This window comes from Amphiura filiformis, chromosome 1, assembly GCF_039555335.1.
Source record: "Amphiura filiformis chromosome 1, Afil_fr2py, whole genome shotgun sequence".
Lineage (NCBI taxonomy): Eukaryota > Metazoa > Echinodermata > Ophiuroidea > Amphilepidida > Amphiuridae > Amphiura > Amphiura filiformis.
This window is the reverse complement of record NC_092628.1, coordinates 71,855,290-71,873,938: the sequence shown is the minus strand read 5'-3', so window position 1 is coordinate 71,873,938 and position 18,649 is coordinate 71,855,290. Positions and strand designations below refer to the sequence as shown.

Below are 18,649 nucleotides of genomic sequence, written 5' to 3'. Positions count from 1 at the left end.
GACCAATTATACCTGGTTTCACGTTGAGTTTGGTCATGACATAGATGCCCAATTTATTCATGGCACAGTTGTATTGCATGCGCTAACCTTATTTCACAGAGCATACACACATGCGTACAAGTGTGGTTTGTCACACACTTGCAGCACAACCACGTAAAGACACTGACGTCACTACCAAACTCAAGGTGACATCATATAAAGTATATCTATTGTTGGGCAGTGGCATGCGCAGCACATTGAAAGTGGGGGCCAGGGGTGAAATTAAGTGGGAGACGGGAGCAGTTTGGCCCCCAGAAACTCTGAAATGGCCCCTGGTTCCATCTCAATTTTAGTTGACCAGGGGACACTTTTCTCACAAAACTGGCCCCCTGGATAGTGAACCAAAAATATCAAATTACAAGCAAATAGTGCTTATTTAACTCATCCAGCACATCTTTATTTTTATTGGCCCCTTGGTAATTGGAAATGGCCAAAGTGACCCCTGGTTCAAGCTCTCTTATTTTCACCCTTGGTGGGGGGGGCAGGTTGTTCAGTTCCCCCGAATGGAGTCTGATTAGGAGTGTAAGGTGCGGGCGAAATCAGTCATTTCAGGGGAAATGACTGATTTCCCCCGAATGACCAACAAAAGTGGGGGGGGGGGCGTGTCCCCCCTTTGTGCACGCCACTGTTGTTGGGTGCCATATCACATCATACCATGTCAAATGTGATAAAGTACACAACCGTAGGTATTATCTGTATTGCATGAACAACTGTGTAATCTCAAATTTAAGTTTTATGAATATACACACAGCTTACTTGTAATATATAATTTACATTTACTGTTATCATGGTAATAGTACAATATGATAACATTCTTGATTGGTAACTCCAATGTAGTAATACAAAAATGAACTTTAATGGCTCTTATTCACAATATTGAATCAAAATATAGATACAAATCCAGGGTATAAAATATTTTAAAGGATGACTCCGGCAATCACAACATTGTGCCTTGATAGAAAATTAATTATCTAGCACGAATCACGTGGTTTTATTTGAAACAAACTCATAGTGACCATAAAAACGAATAAAAACACACGTCTCTCAACACACGATATTCAAAATTCCCGGGCGCAGAAATTGTCCAGTGCAATGACGTCCCAGTAATACAATGAAGGTTGACGACAATTGAACACAAATAACCATTACGTCATTGCACTTAGACAAATTCGGCGCGGGAATTTTGAATATCGCGTGTTGAGAGCCGACTGTTTTTATTTGTTTTTACGGTCAATACGAGTTTGTTTTAAATAAAACCATGTGATTCGTGCTTGATAATTATTTCTCTAACATATAAGACATAATGTTATGATTGCCGGAGACCCCCTTTAATGATATTCACACACTTTTTTGAAAACTTGCTGTAAAACATTCTAACATAATCTTATTTATTCTAGTGTTGATAAAATATTTTGCAAAAATATTTGCCAAAAAATATTTGACAACATTTTCAAAACTTGTACTGTTTTTTATAAAATGCTGTAAACCATTTTCTTGACATGGATTTAATCTGACAAATTAAAACTTTTTATATGTTTATAATGTTTTAAAAACATGTCTGGGTTTACTGAGAATGGCAGAAATGAAAATATTAAATTAAAAACATTAAATAATCCTACACCTACAATGTTATAATTTAATGTTTTTTTGTTGTTGTTTGAGAAAGCTCCTAGGGACGATATGAATTTCTGCTTGCATGTAAAATCAAGGATTCTGGAGTAATAATATACTATAGGATAAGCCACACGTTTGCGCAAATGAAGTCAGTCACACAATGATGCGTTCAGGCATGCACTGTATAAGAGGTTGACTTGTGGAAGAGGTAATGCATGTTTACGTCATCGTTTCAAAAATATTAAATTGTGAACAACAACGAACAATTGGCAGTTTCTTTCCATTACTATCATATTGTGAAAAACCAAGTAGCTGAGGAGTTAGCTCAATATCCTAGGAAAATATTATTACCGATGCCCCAATGTCAACTTTGGCTAAATAAGCTGTATTTTTGCCGGAAAGGGTCCGAATAATTGGCAGTCGCAGTGTGCCATCTTGGAAAAATTTAGCAACTGTCAATCAAACTACCGTTAACTACGGGATAAGTCTGTTTCACTATTGAAGTAGTACGCACATCGTTGTCGTGCATGTGTACGTAAATTTTAGGCTAAGCGACTAGTAAGGGTTACTAGGGTACCAAACTCCTTAGCAACTGTCAATCAAACTGCCGTGAAGTGACATCAATTTTTATACAGGGATTGAATACGAGTGTCACAGCCCTTGTAAAATCATGAGGGGTAGAAGGGGTTGGTGGAGGATCATCTAGCTGTAGTTGGATCCTGCACATGATGATGGAGGTTCAAGTTTAGTAAAGTCACTTGGTGGGTGCTAATAGGGGCATGGATGGTTAATTGAATGGATATGGTACATTACATTATATATGGTTACTACCAATCATTATACAAATGCTACCTTTCATATATTTTTATGTCCCATTTCTGACAAAACCAGTCAACCCTGGTTGAGGATATGTTTACTACCATACAAAGGCCTCATTGCACTGTTGTATAGATTTTTACAAAGTTGATAATAATACTAATAATAGACCTCTCACGAAGTGACTCTTTTAGCAGGGGTAGACATAAGAGCAATAATCAGGTGGCCTTTGGGCCAGCTGGGAAGGTTTCCCCAACAGCAAATCTACTGGCCCAGAATCTACTGGCCTAGATTCTACTTCATGGAACATAACATGATGCAAATAGTTATTGCTAGATCGCTTGTTTTCTCTTCCAGGAATGAGGTGTCCCGACAGTGATACATAGCAATTTAAATATACACACATAGTTTTAGCTTTCTCAGTGTAAAACCTTTAAAGCTTGGCTGGTAACCTCTTTTGTTTGTCAAATCTTTTTAAGCTGAACATCTGTAAGTCATAGCTTTGTGGTAATCCCATAGCCAGCTCACAGAGGATTTTCCCAATAACAGGTGCTAACTTGAATCCATGACCTGCAAAAATAGGACAAAAATGAAATTTTCTGTTCATTAGCTACTGAGATTTTGACAGAAACACTCATGGTATGATATCCAGACCAGCTGAGGTAGAAAGTCTACCAATGGCAGACTATGCAGATTCAATAGAAATATGTAGAATTTGCCCCCCCCAGCTCGAAATACTGGGACAAATTACCCACAATTTGCAATGTGCCTCTTCCTTTTGTTAGGCCTCAATTATCCTTATTGTTGCCCATTTTAGCATTAAATTTGGAAATATTTATGTGCATTTGTCCTGGTAATTTTTGGTAGCCAATCAGAGGAACAATTTTGCAACTGCCCCTCCTCCCTGGAAATTTTGCATGGTATGCCACTGAAAGGCTTGCTTAACAAGCACTAGAATTATTGACAACATAAGAACCACTCAAGAGTGAGCAATACATGTAGATGCAAATAGGAAAGTTCTCATGTCTGCAATAAAAATTAATGTGAAGGTGTATATTTTTGAAGTATATTCTTCAGTTCCTTACCTGAAAAGCCACATCCAAAAACAATATTAGGATACACTGGATGCTTATCCAATATGAAGTGTTCATCAGGTGTTTTCTGTGAACAAACACAACAAAAAATTAAACTCTCTGCAATTTCCTCGTCCACCCATTATTCAAAATTCTATTACCCCCACAGCCCATTATTCAAAATCGCGCACTGTGATTTGTTGAAACGCGTCACCTGAAAGACCATTAATTAGCAATAAAGTGGCCAGGGCAACGCACTTTATGTTCTTCTCGCATCACAGCGCACTGCAAAGCGTGATGCAGTATATTAGCGTCGTTACGCATTCTACGCAAAGCATCACGTTTGGTTACGCGGTCTGCAATACTCGCTATCACTTACGCTTTGGCTACGCGTAGGCGCTCCACCTTGAGTTAAAGAACTTGAAATATTTAGGCAAAAAATGTGATATTTTCTCTTTAAATTGCACCATTTTGTGGTAATAGAATAGAAATAAAGGGCGCAGCATTATCCTTTACACGCAAATAATGTGTCCTCGGCAGTAAAACATTTAAATAATGGGTTCGGCTGCGCCTCACCCATTATTTACGTTTTTACTGCCTCGGACACATTATTTTGTCCCATTAAGGATAATGCATTACCCTTTATTTCTTAATTAACACAGTACTGTGAATTGTCCAATGTGCATCCTATGGCGGCACATTATTTGCAATAATGTGCTGCAATATTGCATCTGAAACATGACACAGGTTCTATCTACGCTTCAAATTTTCCCACAATACCCGACAAACAGGACTTTGTATACCCAGCCAACACAAAACGTTTTCAACATCATTTGCAAAAGGTTAGAAAAGGTTGACAGAAAACGTTTAAATGTTGGGTTATATAAAGGACATATAAAGGGCATAAAACATTTTCATAACGTTCAAAAACATTTGTTAATAACCTAATGCAAATATTCTAACATAATATTATTGAAGTGTTAACAAAATATTTGGCAAAAAATGTTTGCAAAAACATTTTACAATAACATTTTTAAAACATTTTAAAAATATTGTTGTAGTGTGTTTTAATACAAAACTTTTTGAAACGTTTTTCATGGCCTTTACATAACCCAACATTTTGTTATTTAAACGTTTTTATAAAACCAAACCCCAAAATATAACATGTTTAAAACGAAAAACATTTTTGTATTTGCTGGGATGTGACTGTCCTTTTTTGTTGTTGTTGGCTCAAGCTGGTTGTCAATAAATTCATGCAATATAATACATTTAAGTTGGCTATTTCGAGCCCTGCACCTCTCCTAAATAGCCTGCCATGTTGTGAGTTAATAATTTATATTCTGGTCCTACAAGGATACATGTCTATCATGTGTGGATCGAAGCAATGCAACAGTCTAACCCTTACTAATTCCCTCCCATTCTCAATTTAATATACCATATTCATTCCAATAAGCTCCCAGGGCGCTTACAAAGTCATTTTGGTGGGGCGCTTATTTTTTACCTCGTTTACCTAATTTTTTCGTAAGAGGCGTTTATTAGAGACAAATTTACGTATGTTATAAAAGGGTACTGAGACGTTCTAATAGATTTTCTGATGCAGAAAATGTATTACAAGTTTACGCAGGACTTGTAGTTCTGCAGCTATTTCACTGTATCGATATCTATCTGTAACTTCAACATGAATGGTACCCTTTAGCAAATTGAAAATACCCTGGGTGGGCGCTTATTGGGGCATGGGCGCTTATTGGAATGAATACGGTAGTTTTAAATACTGTACATACTGTATACATGCATTGTTCTATTATAGCAGGCTCATCCTCCAGGCCGGGAAAGTGATCTCGGACATACTTCTGCATTATCCTGATGTCCCATTGCACACCTTGGGCAAATTTGTCTCGTTCATCTGGGGGTACTGCTTCATTACCAGTATAATAGCCCATCTAGTTAAATATGTTAACAAAAAGAATTATTAGACTAGTGGTAGAGCGGTGGGTCCCACTGAACACACATAATTGCGCCCGATGGATGAGGTCTGAAATCATATCCATAAATTTTTTCAATTACTAACATGGTATAATTCACTTGTTTGAAGTGTGCATGTGATCAATTAGCTTGAATCAAAGCATTTCTTCACTCCATTATTTTGTACAAGCAACCTAGATTTAGCCATTCATCCGTGGACCGTGGTAAGCATACTTAGATAAGATAGCATGCAAATTTCAGCAATTTTTAAACATTTTAATAGAGTGGGCGACTATACTAGAAATTTTATTTGAATGAACACAGCTTTCAACAAGATCCAACCACCATCATTTATCGCATATTTCATACTACAACACAAATGCGCGACCTTCGATATAATTGAATACCTGAGTGGAAGAAGGGCCCAACTCCATCAAAACTGTTTTTGGGATATTAAGAAAAAACGTAATATTTGGAAAAGTTTTATAGGCAGAATATTTTCATCTTCAGGGGACCTTTAATACATGAACATATTCAATATTCATACATTCAAAATTATAGATGATGTTTCCATGGCAACGGTACAGGTCTTAATATGAGCTGGAGTTGGGCCCTTCTTCCACTAATATACTGCAAGTGCCAGTTCCGTAAGCAGATGTGTTATAAATAACTACAGAAATTTGGTAATTATCCATTAATTGCACAAGTAGAAGCATGTAATATGTTAGCAAGAAACAACATTCCTCTTCAACCCAATATTTGTGGAAGAAGGGCCCAACTCCATGGAGTTGTGCCTTTCTTCCATGAAAACCATGATTAAACTATTTAGAGAGTGGATTTTGGTTCATCTTTCACACACAAGGAAGAACAATTCGCTGGCAATAAAATGCTGGGTCTAACTCATTTTTGTAAAATTGGAGTTGGTCCCTTTTTCCACTCAGGTATTCAATTTATAGAGGATTAAATACGAAAATTACCTTATACATTCCAGGATATTCATGAGCAGGTAATCCATACACAACCGCCAAATGACCTGGCCATTTGTGATTTGGTATGATGTAGCGATTATTGCAAGCCAATTCAGCAAATATAGGAAACTCTGGAAAAGTTCCTGGTTGTTTCTCTTTGAAGTAACACACATTCATGCGCCATGTCTAGCATAAATAGAAAGAGTTGTACAGTATCAGCAAACATTGTTTAGTACTGTTAAAAATATAAAACATTTCTTCAAGTAGGATGGTTTCTTTATGGCTGTAAGAGCAGGAGCGGTGCCAACTGCAAGTGCTCTTACGAGCTAGCAGCACTGTGAAAAAATGCTACTATATTGAAAGGTGTGCTTGTAGCAACAAGGACACCGTGAGTGCACCGTCTAATTTATTATAGCTAATCTCAGAACTGTTGGTAATTTCAGTGGCGGCACCATGAATTTTTTTCAGGGGGCATTGAGGGAGAAAAGTGAATTTCGGGGGCAAATCAAAAATTTTGCACAAAATTACCGCAAAAAGGTGAAATTTTGGGTTTTACTGGGGGCAATAGGGGTGCAAGAGTTCTGACTGGGGGGGCATATGCCCCCCACCCCCACCCCGGTGGTGCCGCCACTGGGTAATTTATCTATTCTCACTAAAGTATGGTACAAAATCTGTTATCACTAGGCTAATGCTACAAAAAATGTACTATAATTGAAAGATGTACTCTTACAGCAGGTGCAACTGGGGTATGAACTATTACACAGTGTCATATACCTCCTTGGTGTATATTTATAAGCAAGAAGAACATAGTATAATGTCTAATATTTGAGTCTTTATGACATAATCAGTTGTTGTTTTTATCTCTAGATATACCTTTAGTGGTGGATTTAATCCCAGAGGTTTCATTACTTGTCCAGCCCATGGGCCTACAGTCAATATGACACTCTTGGCTCTATACTCTCCTTTGTTGGTTCTCACTCTCACCATATTACCAGGGATGATTTCTCGCATTTGTTCTTCACTGTGTATCTTGCCACCAAAGTGGATGAATCGATTCTGTTAATGCATGCAATAATAAGCAGTAAGTGTAAAATTAAATAGAAACTTAAAACTAAACTAGAAATGAGGTTTCCTGTGGGGGTGGGGGAATACTCAAGTTTGGTTTGGGTAGGTGATCTGACAGTTGACCCATGTTTATACCAACTTTCCAAGAAAATTAGACCTGATAGGGCTAGATTTTTTTACCAAATTTAATATAATTTCGCACAAAATTTTAAAACAAATTAATAAAAAAAGGAGCCATTGTTATGTCAGAGACCCATTTTGAGACCCATATTTGTGGCATATTGTCATTTGCCCCCCAGATGAGGACTTCATGAGTTGAAAATAAGTATATTTGAGTCGGGTATGGATAAGGAGGAATTAAATTAGGGGTAAACCCCAAAATGATTTGGTTTGTATTTATTAATTAATTGAATTACAAAGTATGACTTAAAGGGGTATTTTGTGATCCTAGCATCCTCTTTTTGTGACATATCCATGAAAAAGCTTATTCCTAAAATTTTGGTTGATTCCGATTTTGCGTTTTCTAATTATGCATGATATGCAGTATGCTAAACAAATTAATCTGCAAGAAATATTTTGTACATAAAGATGTAACCAAAGGTTTCCAGTGGTATAAAAATCTCAACCTTTTTGGAGAAAAGTGGGGGATGAGGCTGTGGATCACAAAATACCCTTGTATTATAATCATTGTCAGTGTCCCAAATTGAGCTTTGCCCCCTGGTAGCTCCCTAGTCAGAACAAAAATCACTGAAAATCACACTATTTTGAGAAAAATGCCCCCCCACCCTGTTGCTGCAAATGATTATTAATTGTCAACCTGAAACAAAATATAGAACAAAGAAAAAAACAGCTACCTGCAAAGATGTCAAGCACTTATTTGCCATCAGTACACCTGCCTTGTGCTCAAGAAAAACCTTATGATCATTACTATACTGCACTCCTGAATAGAGCTTGTTGAGGTCTTCACCATTCAGTTGTGTCACTTGTAAGCCAAGATCTTTAACAGTCTGCAATCTTGCCTCAAATGATCCCTGGCTAGGCTCTTGAAGTATCAGCAATCCTGTTTGTCTGCATGGAGGTGTGTGAGGAAACAGTAATTCAAATTGGACCTATAAAGCTCATACTCATAATTTCTTGCCTATTGACCGTTTTCCCTCTATCCCATAATGCACTATTCCAGGGGGGTATGACGTAGTTCATCAACCTCATAGATTGTGTGCATCCGATCATGATCCGATGGTCTTTGCCAGGCCTTTGCAATTATTTTGTCTTAATATGGGCATACTGATTCCATATATGCGGATTATCGTAAAGGCCATCGATGTTACTGATTATGCAATTATTATTGAATACACGAGTGATGCAGTTACGGAGCGATGCAGAACATCTGTGTAAGAGATTTTGTTTACATTTTATTTTCATCTCTGATAAAAAAAGTGAAAAACGGACGACAAAATATCACTGTGTGTCCCGTCATTAGTTTTTCACCATTAGGTCTATAAAATGTATACAAAGTTAGGTTTCAATAACAGGAAACTTTTTTGGGCGACGACACCATGTCAATAAGGCATAGAAATGTTGTTTTTGCCCCGAAAGCCTATTAGTGATCGCCGCTATTATCATGATTATCGGGGATTCCTTTTTTTGTGATGAAGGCACCAGCCGAAATGTCCGTATTCAGAATGTAATGAACATAACTCTGTACTCCCGGGAGATGATGTATTTTATGACACTCATACCCCCCTGGAATAGTGCATGATGGGAAAGAGGGAAAAAGGTCTATAGTAAATGATCCCCTTTAAAAGGGAAGGGGATGTGCAACCAGAAACTTGAGTACTACATGTACTAGCCTGTGTTTTGTTTTTGCACAGGTCTTTTGGTCAGAGATTTATACCAGAAAAGAGAATCATTGGGTGAGACACCATTCATTAAGTTCATTCATTCATTCATTCATATTTTATATGAGACTAATGGGTTTCAACAGTGGCATGAAATTTCTATTTTGGCACATTTTTTTATTTGAAAAAAAGCCAAAAGATTGCTAAATTGTGTAAAATGCTATTTTCTTTTCTGAAAACAAACCAGGATCTTTTGTGAGAGATTACCAACAATAATTGTTCAGAATTATCTACCAATGGGATGCATTGGGTAACAGCAAAACAAAAACCAGGGTTATAGGGAGTTAACAAAAACAGGCTATAAATGTGGGCCTGTTACCCATTTTCAGTACCCCCAATCAGTGGAGGCACCAGGAATTTTTTTCCGGGGCATGGGGGGGCCAAAGTGAATTTCAGGTTTTGACTCAGAAGTAGGGGACAAGAAGAATATTTGGGGGGAAATGTCCCCCTTTCCCCCCCTAGTGCCGCCACTGCCCCCAATATGACATTCCTTACCTGTAGAGTGTAGTGTTGGTTTCTTGTTCTAAATGATACCACATTGGGAAAGCCTCTCTCATCATGTCTGCATAAATTTTGTCATGATAAGCATAACGAGCAGCTCTTGAATGTCCATGACTGCTGCCTCTTGAGTGTGGCAAAGGAAACTGCAACAGGTAAGAAAATACCAGAAGATGTCAAATTATATCACATATCGAGGTTAGAGCCAAAAGGCCATAAGTATAATGACATGTAATGATACAGACGTTTTTGTACTTGGGGCCTTCTGGCTCTTAAAACTTTCATGCATATAGTTTTGCACTTAGGGCTTTACATTTTCACTGATAACAGTATCTGTGGCTATAACTTGCTTATGGTATACAATTGTATTTGTAAGGTGCCCAGTGTTGCAAGGATTATTTTGGTACCTGACAGTGCAAAAACACCATTTTGAGATACAGGTATTTTTGTACTTAGCAGTGGATCCGGAACCGGGGACCTGCCCCAATAACTTTAGTGGCTATAGAAAAGTACCATTGGGCCCCTAATAACTTGGGCCAGGCACCATTGCCCCCCCCCCCCCCATATTTAAAATTGGATATTCTATTTTGGGGGCTTTGGGGGTGCCAGCCCCTGGGGTAAAAGTAGGGGGCGGCAAACGAATGGAATATAGGGTCTTTGAGTGACAGAGATGCTGAAAAAAGGCATCTTGACAGCCCTTCATACGTATCACCTCCAAAGTGGGAGTACCCCCAGGCTTATTTAGGGGGAGGAGATTGAGTCCTGCCACCCCCCCCAAAAATAAACCACTTCCATCCAGGGTGACCTTTCTTTTAAAATTTCATTTTGGGTTGAAATTGTCATTGTTGGGTCAATGAAAATAGAAAAAAGAAATTGGGAGGGGGTGGTGGTTGGAGCCTCATTTAAGGGGGTGGAGGATTATTTAGGGGGAGGGGGTAACCAAATGGACTAGCCTTATATTAGCGTCCAGCTCGCATTGGTACTGCATGGTAGTACTATCAGTTTGAAACGACTCTCAGTGACGTAGCCAAGACTTTTTCAGTGAGGGCAAGGTGGGCAAGGCAAATTGCAACATAATTTGACAAAAATGGGCCTAAATATCAAGGTGGCCAGCATCCCACAGGGGGCAGCTTTCTTGGCAACACCATTCATGTACGACGCGACGCGGTGTAGGCCTACTTAGGGGCTGTGCAATAATTATGAGCCATGGGGGAGGGTAAAATTGGGGGCAAGAAATTTTTGGTGAGCCGAAAGGGGAGGGGGCAAGCAATATTTGGCAAGCCGAGGGGGGGGGGCAAGTGATTTTTGGCACACATTCTTGGGGCCTTTAAAATAAAAGCGCTCTAAAAGGCTTAGGAAAACTGTAATGAAACGCTTAAATATGCAAATGCTCGCAAACATGTATATAGACCATTTAAGGTTTGCAAATTGGGATCCCAAAAATTTGGCATGTTCAAGGGGGGAGAGCAAAGATTTTTTGGCGGGCTGGGGGGGGGGGACAAGCGATTTTTGGCGGGCCGAGATGGGGGGGGCAAGCGATTTTTTTTTTTTTGGCGAGCCGTTTGGAATTTGGGGCTTATAATTATTGCACAGCCCCTTACACAGCGTCAACACCCTATGTTATAAATATTTTTTCATACAGGTCCATACTCCGTTGGTGAAATCAATATTCTATTATTGACATAGATAAAGAAAGTTTACATATGCATTGTGATATACACGTGTGATCGAATATTATAATATAAGCACCTGGATTTTAGGTGAATGGGCTATTTGTGTTCCTTTATATAATTTCAAATCTCAAAATTAAATATATCACAATTTTAACTTACGATTTAAAAATTGTTACGCCAAAAATGCAGTAAAAATGTATCCAGAGCAAACAGCAATGGCCGCCAATTAAGTGTAGGCCTATTTAATTTCAAGTTAGTGTATTTAAAAACAAAACCTGGGTTTACCTGAAAACAAATCGAATTTCCTTGTAATAGCATGGGATACTAGAGCATGCGCAAATCGTATATAACGTGTAGAATAGAACTTGGCGGTATCTCATATGATAGTCGTACTATGCTTAGCCTGAGTCGCTCGGCCTATCTCGAACAAAATCGCCATGCGTAGCTATTGAAAAACGAGAGGATTCGCCGTACTGTACTATCACGGCAATTTTTGACACGAAGATATATAGGGATGATGACGCTGTGCCTTATTAGCATATAAATCCTCCTCCCGGATCCTCCTGCTTATAATGGCTTACCTGTTCCAAGAGAAGTGTTTTGTATTTCCTCTTCGCAAGCTGATAAGCTGTTGCACAACCTTCGATGCCAGCACCTACAACTAGACAATCGTAGTCCCCCATGCCCGTACCAGATGACGCCATGGCTGGAATTTAGTCTATAAATATGGCCGGTTGGGCCTAAATAAATAAATGCAATCATTAAATCAACTCGGAACTTGGAATGTTATGATTATGATTGACCCCAATCAGTAATCGCCCCAATTTGCCGTAATGGGCGCTTTTACTTTTGATAACTTTTGACCAGAATCAGCTGATCAGTCAATGTAAACAACACAGATCAGGTGTCTGATCATGTGATCAATTCGTATTGGAAGCCAGTATGCATGGGTCACGATCACGGGTCACGTTCGGGCATGAGAATTGTCAGTTTAAAAACTGAATTCAGTTTTTTAATAAGTCAAAATTTCCGCAACTTTATTTAATTTCAGCCTGTTTTTGGTACTTTTTGCCCAATTTCACGCGCATTTTCAGTTTTTTTAGGAAAGTGCAGTCTCGTGTATCAGTAGCGTAGCCAGCGGGGGGCAGGTGGGGCAGAGTGCCCCCCCCTGACAAAAAATGAAAGAAAAAGTGCCCCTCTGACAAAAAAATGAGAGAGAAAATCAGGAGGGCAAAGGAAAAGAAAAAGGGCAAGGAGCCCCTTGTAAAATACAAAAAGTGTAAAATACAAAATTTTCCGCGCTACGCGCGCAAATTGTAACAATAAAGCCCTTTTTAGCCGGATAATGGGCGAAAATAGTGTAAAATACCATTTTTTTTCGCGCTACGTGCGCACATTATCCCAATAAGGCCCTTTTCGGGAAGCTTGAAGACATACAGTCTCTATGTATTGTCTGATGCAACTGCAATTTTTTTCGTCTGTGCCCCCAAAATTTTATTTTGCCCCCCCTGACCAAGAAAGCTGGCTACGCCCCTGTCGTGTATGATATAGTTTAGTGCATGGAGGTAGAAAATAAAACAAGTTTTACCAAATCATTAATGAATTATTAATAATTAAATAAATGTAACAAACAAATATCAATCAACACGAACATAATTGTTTATATTGATAGGCCTATAATGTCTATATTGAATTTTAATAGTAGACTAAAATAATTATTAAACAAAACAAGTTTACCAAGTTAATAATTAAATAAATGTAACAAACGAATAAATATAAATCAACACGAACATAATTGTTTATATTGATAGGCCTATAAGGTCTATATTGAATTTTAATAGTAGACATTTAATCAATAATTAACCGGTATTAAACAAAACAAGTTTACCAAGTTAATAATTAAATAAATGTAACAAACGAATAAATATGAATCAACACGAACATAATTGTCTATATTGATTTTTAGTAGGACAATAAAATAATAATTATAAAAAAATAAAGTTTTACCAAATCATTAACGAATTGTTAATTGAATAAATGTACACACAAATAACCTATAAATCAACAAGAACATAATTATTTAATTGTTTTTAGTAGAACAATAAAATAATAATTACAAACTTAGCACGTTTTATAATAATTAGTAGTATAGGCTTAATAATTTTTTTATGAAAAGTTTTTTAATGATGATTTTGGCAACAAAAGTACAAATTACGATAAAATACAATTGACAACATGACACTGCGTGTCACATAAATTTACAATCGAAAGTTATAATCGTGTTGCTTTCATATGTAGGCCTACATGTACTAAATTTTAAAAGTTAAATATATCAAGAAAGTATGAACGTGAAACCTTTAACTTACGTCACAACTGGCGCAAGAAAAAGCCTCGTAACTAATAGGACGTCAGAATTTCATCGTGTTTTCGCACAATCACATACGTTGTTGAAACTTTAATAACAGTTTACAATTAGGCCCATGCTTCGGCAAGCAATCGAAAATGGCGACTTTATTTCTTCTAGGCCTTCTTACTGTAATCGAATTTAGCCTTCAATTTGTTTGTAGGCTATTATTGTATTTCTTCTAGACCTAATACCGTACACGAGCTTAGCCTTGTACTTTCTTTAGCCTTGTTGTGAGTTCATCGTAAATAAAGATCCTTGGTGAGAGCGTATAATAAAAAATTCCTTTAAAAAGGAATGGGGCGCCCAATGGGAGTTTGATGTGATGTGCTGAAATCCGGGGGGGGGGGGGGGCACTCCCACTTTGGAGGTGACGCGATATGTAGGGCTGTTAAGACCCCCTCTTCACCATCGCTGTCACCCAAAGACCCCATTACCAGCACATGCTGTGTCACCCAAAGACCAAGTTCCTTTAGATCTGTCACCCGAGACCTATAGACCCATATATTTCCATCTGAACAGCAATGCCAGCCTCGTCTATCACTGATTTTGTTAATTCTTTTGAAATAACAAAGCCATTTGAAGTCATAGAACTAGAAATTCAATTTTCGAGGCTTCTTTAGGCTCTCACACAAAGATCACATTTTGGTCTCACCGAATGCCAAAAATCATGCTCTCACCCTTGCAATGACCCTTGCTCTCACCGGATGCCCCTTTATTACTGCACAGCCCTACACCTATAATAGATAGGCCTACATCCACTAATTCTGTGGCCTACATATATATCCATTTCATATTGAAGTGCCACCCGGGGCTAATATGTAACCGTTTGGATACAATTTTTTTCTTTAAAACAATAATATAACATTAGCCTAGTAAGCAAAGGAAAATTAAAGGAGTATTCCGTGATCCTAGCATCCTCTTTTTATGACATTTTTCAGTACATATCCACGAAAAAAGCCTATTCCCAAAATTTCAGTTGATTCCGATTTTGCGTTCGCGAGTTATGCATGATTATGTGTATTACACTGCTCCATAGACAATGCGTTGCAAAACGAATTAATCTGCAAGAAATATTTTGTACATAAACATTATGTAGCCAGAGGTTTCCAGTGATATAAAAATCTCAACTTTTTTTGAGAAAAGTGGGGGATGAGGATGTGGATCACGAAATGCCCCTTTAAGCAATGTAAAGCATATTTATTGCAACCGTACTGCATTGGGATAAAAGCGGTTGGTTTCAAATAAAAAGGAATATCAGGTTACCATTTCGGTTACTATTGTTAGGAAATCATGTTGTGGGGGGGGGGGGGTTGGAGCAGAATTATTTGATTTAGAATATATGTAATATCATATTTAATTCTTAAGAATTGTTTTCCAAGTGGACATATGATAACTGTCATCACGTCAGTTGTAATACCTGACAATATTACATGCCTGGTTATTGATTTAACGGAAAGTCGCCGCGGATATCAGGTTTTAAGAGCATTTGAACTTGTTTAACATGTTTAAGCGACACACAAAGTCACAGCGTATTGGGTGTTTTTTTATTAACCTAATAATTTTGTATTTCAAACAAAAATGACAAGCTTCTACGCACGGGATTTGTTTAAAGGTAAATGTTTTAAATAACATAACAAATGTCAATTGCAACAACCGCGCTAGATTTTCCAGGGATAAGAGACCATCCATAAATAAAACATTAAAATAATAAAAATAAATAAACGAGTTATATAAATAGGCCTAGTATAAAGAAATAAAAATAAACATTACAATTGATAATAGGCCTAAGTATAAAATAAATAATAAATACAAAAAATGTCTAAATTTATTAAAATAAATAAATTAATAAGTACAAAATATCTTAATTTTATTTATATGTATGTGTGCCGTGTGTGAGAGCATGCTGCCCATACGTCATCGACATGCAGAAAACATAATTCAATCGATTGCTAACAGGAAGTGAGTGTGTTGCATTAATATTCATGAGTAGTATTATAATAACAGTAGACGTATCGGCAGGCTTGATTCGCTTGTCATTTTTGTGTCAGTTCCTGCAGAACTGACACCTTTAGTACAGGTTTGACGATCACGTGACAAATCGAATCTGTGACGTCAATATTAATATCGATATCAATTTAAGGCTGTTCTAGTTAAATTACATTCCCATTGGCATTTTGGCTGTTCCATTTAATTTACATACTCAACACTTCCCTGTGCACTTAGTCCATGAATTGATCCTGATTTGCATTGTCGTATAGACTTATATTTTTGTACACAACAGGGATGGTACTATTGTTTTAACTAAATGAAGCATACTTTTGCTTTTATCTTTCTTTGTCCTTTATTAATTATAAATTAGGTGATTTAATTAATATAATTCTTTGTTTCAGCGACCCAGGGGTAAACAGACAAACAAAAACATAGGTCAAAATCCTTCAATTTCTGTGAAAATTGAACAAAAAGTACCCAAATCCCTACATTTTATATCTCCCTGTGTTATAGACAAATTGTATACGTCACATTTAAAATCATTTAAAATGACTTATAAATTGCCTTATGCTATAATTGATGCTATAATGGGGTCTTATACATTTGTATTGTGTGAACTTTGTTTTTAAATGCCTTTGGCTTCCAGGTTAGTTTCTCGGAGCTGGTGAGGTGTATCTGGGTGTAACTTGGTAGGGTGGTGGTAAGTGGCTGCCCTAAGACTTGATGCATTGTTTGGCGCAAAATATGCAAATTAAGTAGCTAATTTGCATATTTAACTTAAAAATGGTTATTTTTGGGTTTTTTTGCCATTTCGAAGAACTGGTGAGGCGTATAGGGATATAACTTGATGAGGTTGTGGTAAGCGGCAGTTTCACGGAGCTGGTGAGGTGTATTTGGGGTATAATTTGGTAGGGTGGTGGTAAGTGGCTGCCCTAAGACTTGATGCAATTTTTGGCGCAAATTAGGTAGCTAATTTGCATATTTAACTTAAAAATTGTTTTTGGGTGTTGTTTTTTTGCCATTTCGAAGAACTGGTGAGGCGTATAGGGATGTAACTTGATGAGGTTGTGGTAAGCGGCAGTCGTAAGATCCGATGCCATGTTGCAAGATATGCAAATTAGTCACCACATTTGCCTATTTTTTTATTTGTCGAATTGCTTTTGGCCATTTTTCGGAACCATTTTTAACATTACATTCAAATAATAATTACATTGTAAATTGGAACTGACACCAATTTTTTTCAGGAATATCTTGTTTAAAATAAGAAACCATGTTTATCGATGGAATTCCTGGCTCCTTATTTGACAAAGCAGCTTTTTTGGATCAATGCTGCATCAAATCATACCGCTCCTCACCTGGATTTCAAACGTTATGTCCTGTTCCCGGGTTCTGTTAAAAATACGTGTTTTATCCGAGACAAATGTTCCAGTTGCACTCTGAGGATCTCTGCGAAATGGTATTGTGTATAAAGGGCTGTGTTATAATTATCAGCCCCGGGGAGTAAAATTTCCAAACGGTCTGCCAAAAATTACTTGGCCCCCCCCCGGCCTGCCAAAAATTGCTTGCCCCTAACTATTTTCCTATTAGCATTTTTAGAGCGGTTTATTCAAAGGCATATCAATTTATAAGCGCTCTTTAGCAAAGTCATAGGTCATTGAATTTACAAAACAGGCGAAAATAGTAACTTTTGCACAAGGGGCAGTCTTCAGTGAACGACTCTTTTCAGAGCCATCAGTAGGCAAGGGGCGGTCTACATGTCTTATTCTTAGGTACTTTGTCCTGAAGAAGTCAGAGCTACTCCTGACGAAAGCATGACAGTTCTAAACTTGTCCGACGGCGAACCCGCTAAAAACCCACTAATTGTTATGAATTCCCGTCGTAAAAGCATATCCCACAATTTTTGCACAAGATTTGCAATTTAAAGAGAATTGGCCATTGCTCATTCTAATGACGTCAATGTATGGACAATATAAGTGTGCTTTTTCATTTAATGTAATAAAATTTGAAAAATATTGTAAGAAACACTTGAGGTTTTGACTTTTAAAACCTACATTTTGGTCAAAAAGGGTGCTTGGATAGGTAGTTGACCTAATGACGAAAAGTGTTTTTAGGGGGAAGTGATAAAAAAAATCTGATTGGATGAAGGGAACACTTGAGGTTTCGACAAAAACCAATTACAGAGGCCCATTTTTCAGCTAGAAGCTCCACAGCTCATACGATGCTATGCACTCAATCGTGTAGTGTAATCAAAGACTGTGTGGAGACAATTCACTGCTTGCTGTTCTCTGCTTGGAAGCTCTTGGACGAAAATGTGTGCTCAGGTGTATCGAGGTGGAAACTCTGCGTAGATGGTTTATAAGAGAATCGTTTTTGTATAGAAACCTTTCCATATGTACCTCTTGTACGTATGCCGGAAATCGATTGCCCCTCCCCCTTCCCAAAACGTCCCCCCTCACTTTACCCTCACCCAGGGCTCGTAATTACATCCCTAAATGTCAGTGGCTTAGCGTGAATCATTCGATTGGGAGCACCGAGATCGATTGGGAGATTTTTCACAAATGTTCACTTCGATTGGGGTGTAATACACCCGGTGTATGCTCCCCATGCCCCTATGACGCAACGACACAATTCCCCGGGGAAAACTCAT

The 18,649-nt window shown here is 37.7% G+C and overlaps 1 protein-coding gene across 2 annotated transcripts; it reads right to left on the bottom strand.

Annotated features, from left to right (window-relative positions):
* Positions 1–1,509: 1,509 nt before the first annotated feature.
* LOC140152709 (peroxisomal sarcosine oxidase-like) lies at positions 1,510–14,089 on the bottom strand. Of its 2 annotated transcripts, XM_072175182.1 has the most exons (9): positions 13,973–14,089; positions 12,188–12,346; positions 9,931–10,079; positions 8,392–8,605; positions 7,346–7,528; positions 6,482–6,658; positions 5,324–5,482; positions 3,555–3,630; positions 1,510–3,039 (listed from the first exon to the last, which is right to left on the bottom strand). In XM_072175182.1, exons 2-9 carry the CDS (start codon positions 12,308–12,310, stop codon positions 2,903–2,905), a joined length of 1,218 nt encoding a protein of 405 aa, XP_072031283.1. In that variant the 5' UTR covers positions 12,311–12,346; positions 13,973–14,089; the 3' UTR covers positions 1,510–2,902. The 2 variants fall into 2 exon arrangements, with proteins under 2 accessions (XP_072031283.1, XP_072031275.1); XM_072175174.1 differs by lacking the exon at positions 13,973–14,089 and having other exon boundaries at positions 12,188–12,509.
* Between the last annotated feature and the right edge of the window lie 4,560 nt (positions 14,090–18,649).

What these genes read in the sequence shown, in the direction of transcription:
- LOC140152709 (XM_072175182.1), bottom strand. Translation starts at nt 12,310, where the DNA reads ATGGCGTCATCTGGTACGGGCATGGGGGACTACGATTGTCTAGTTGTA. An exon ending in AGTGCTTGACATCTTTGCAG is followed by an intron (nt 7,529 to 8,391) that starts GTAGCTGTTTTT and finishes ATGCATTAACAG; the next exon opens with AATCGATTCATCCACTTTGG. An exon ending in AATATCCTGGAATGTATAAG is followed by an intron (nt 5,483 to 6,481) that starts GTAATTTTCGTA and finishes ATATTTAACTAG; the next exon opens with ATGGGCTATTATACTGGTAA.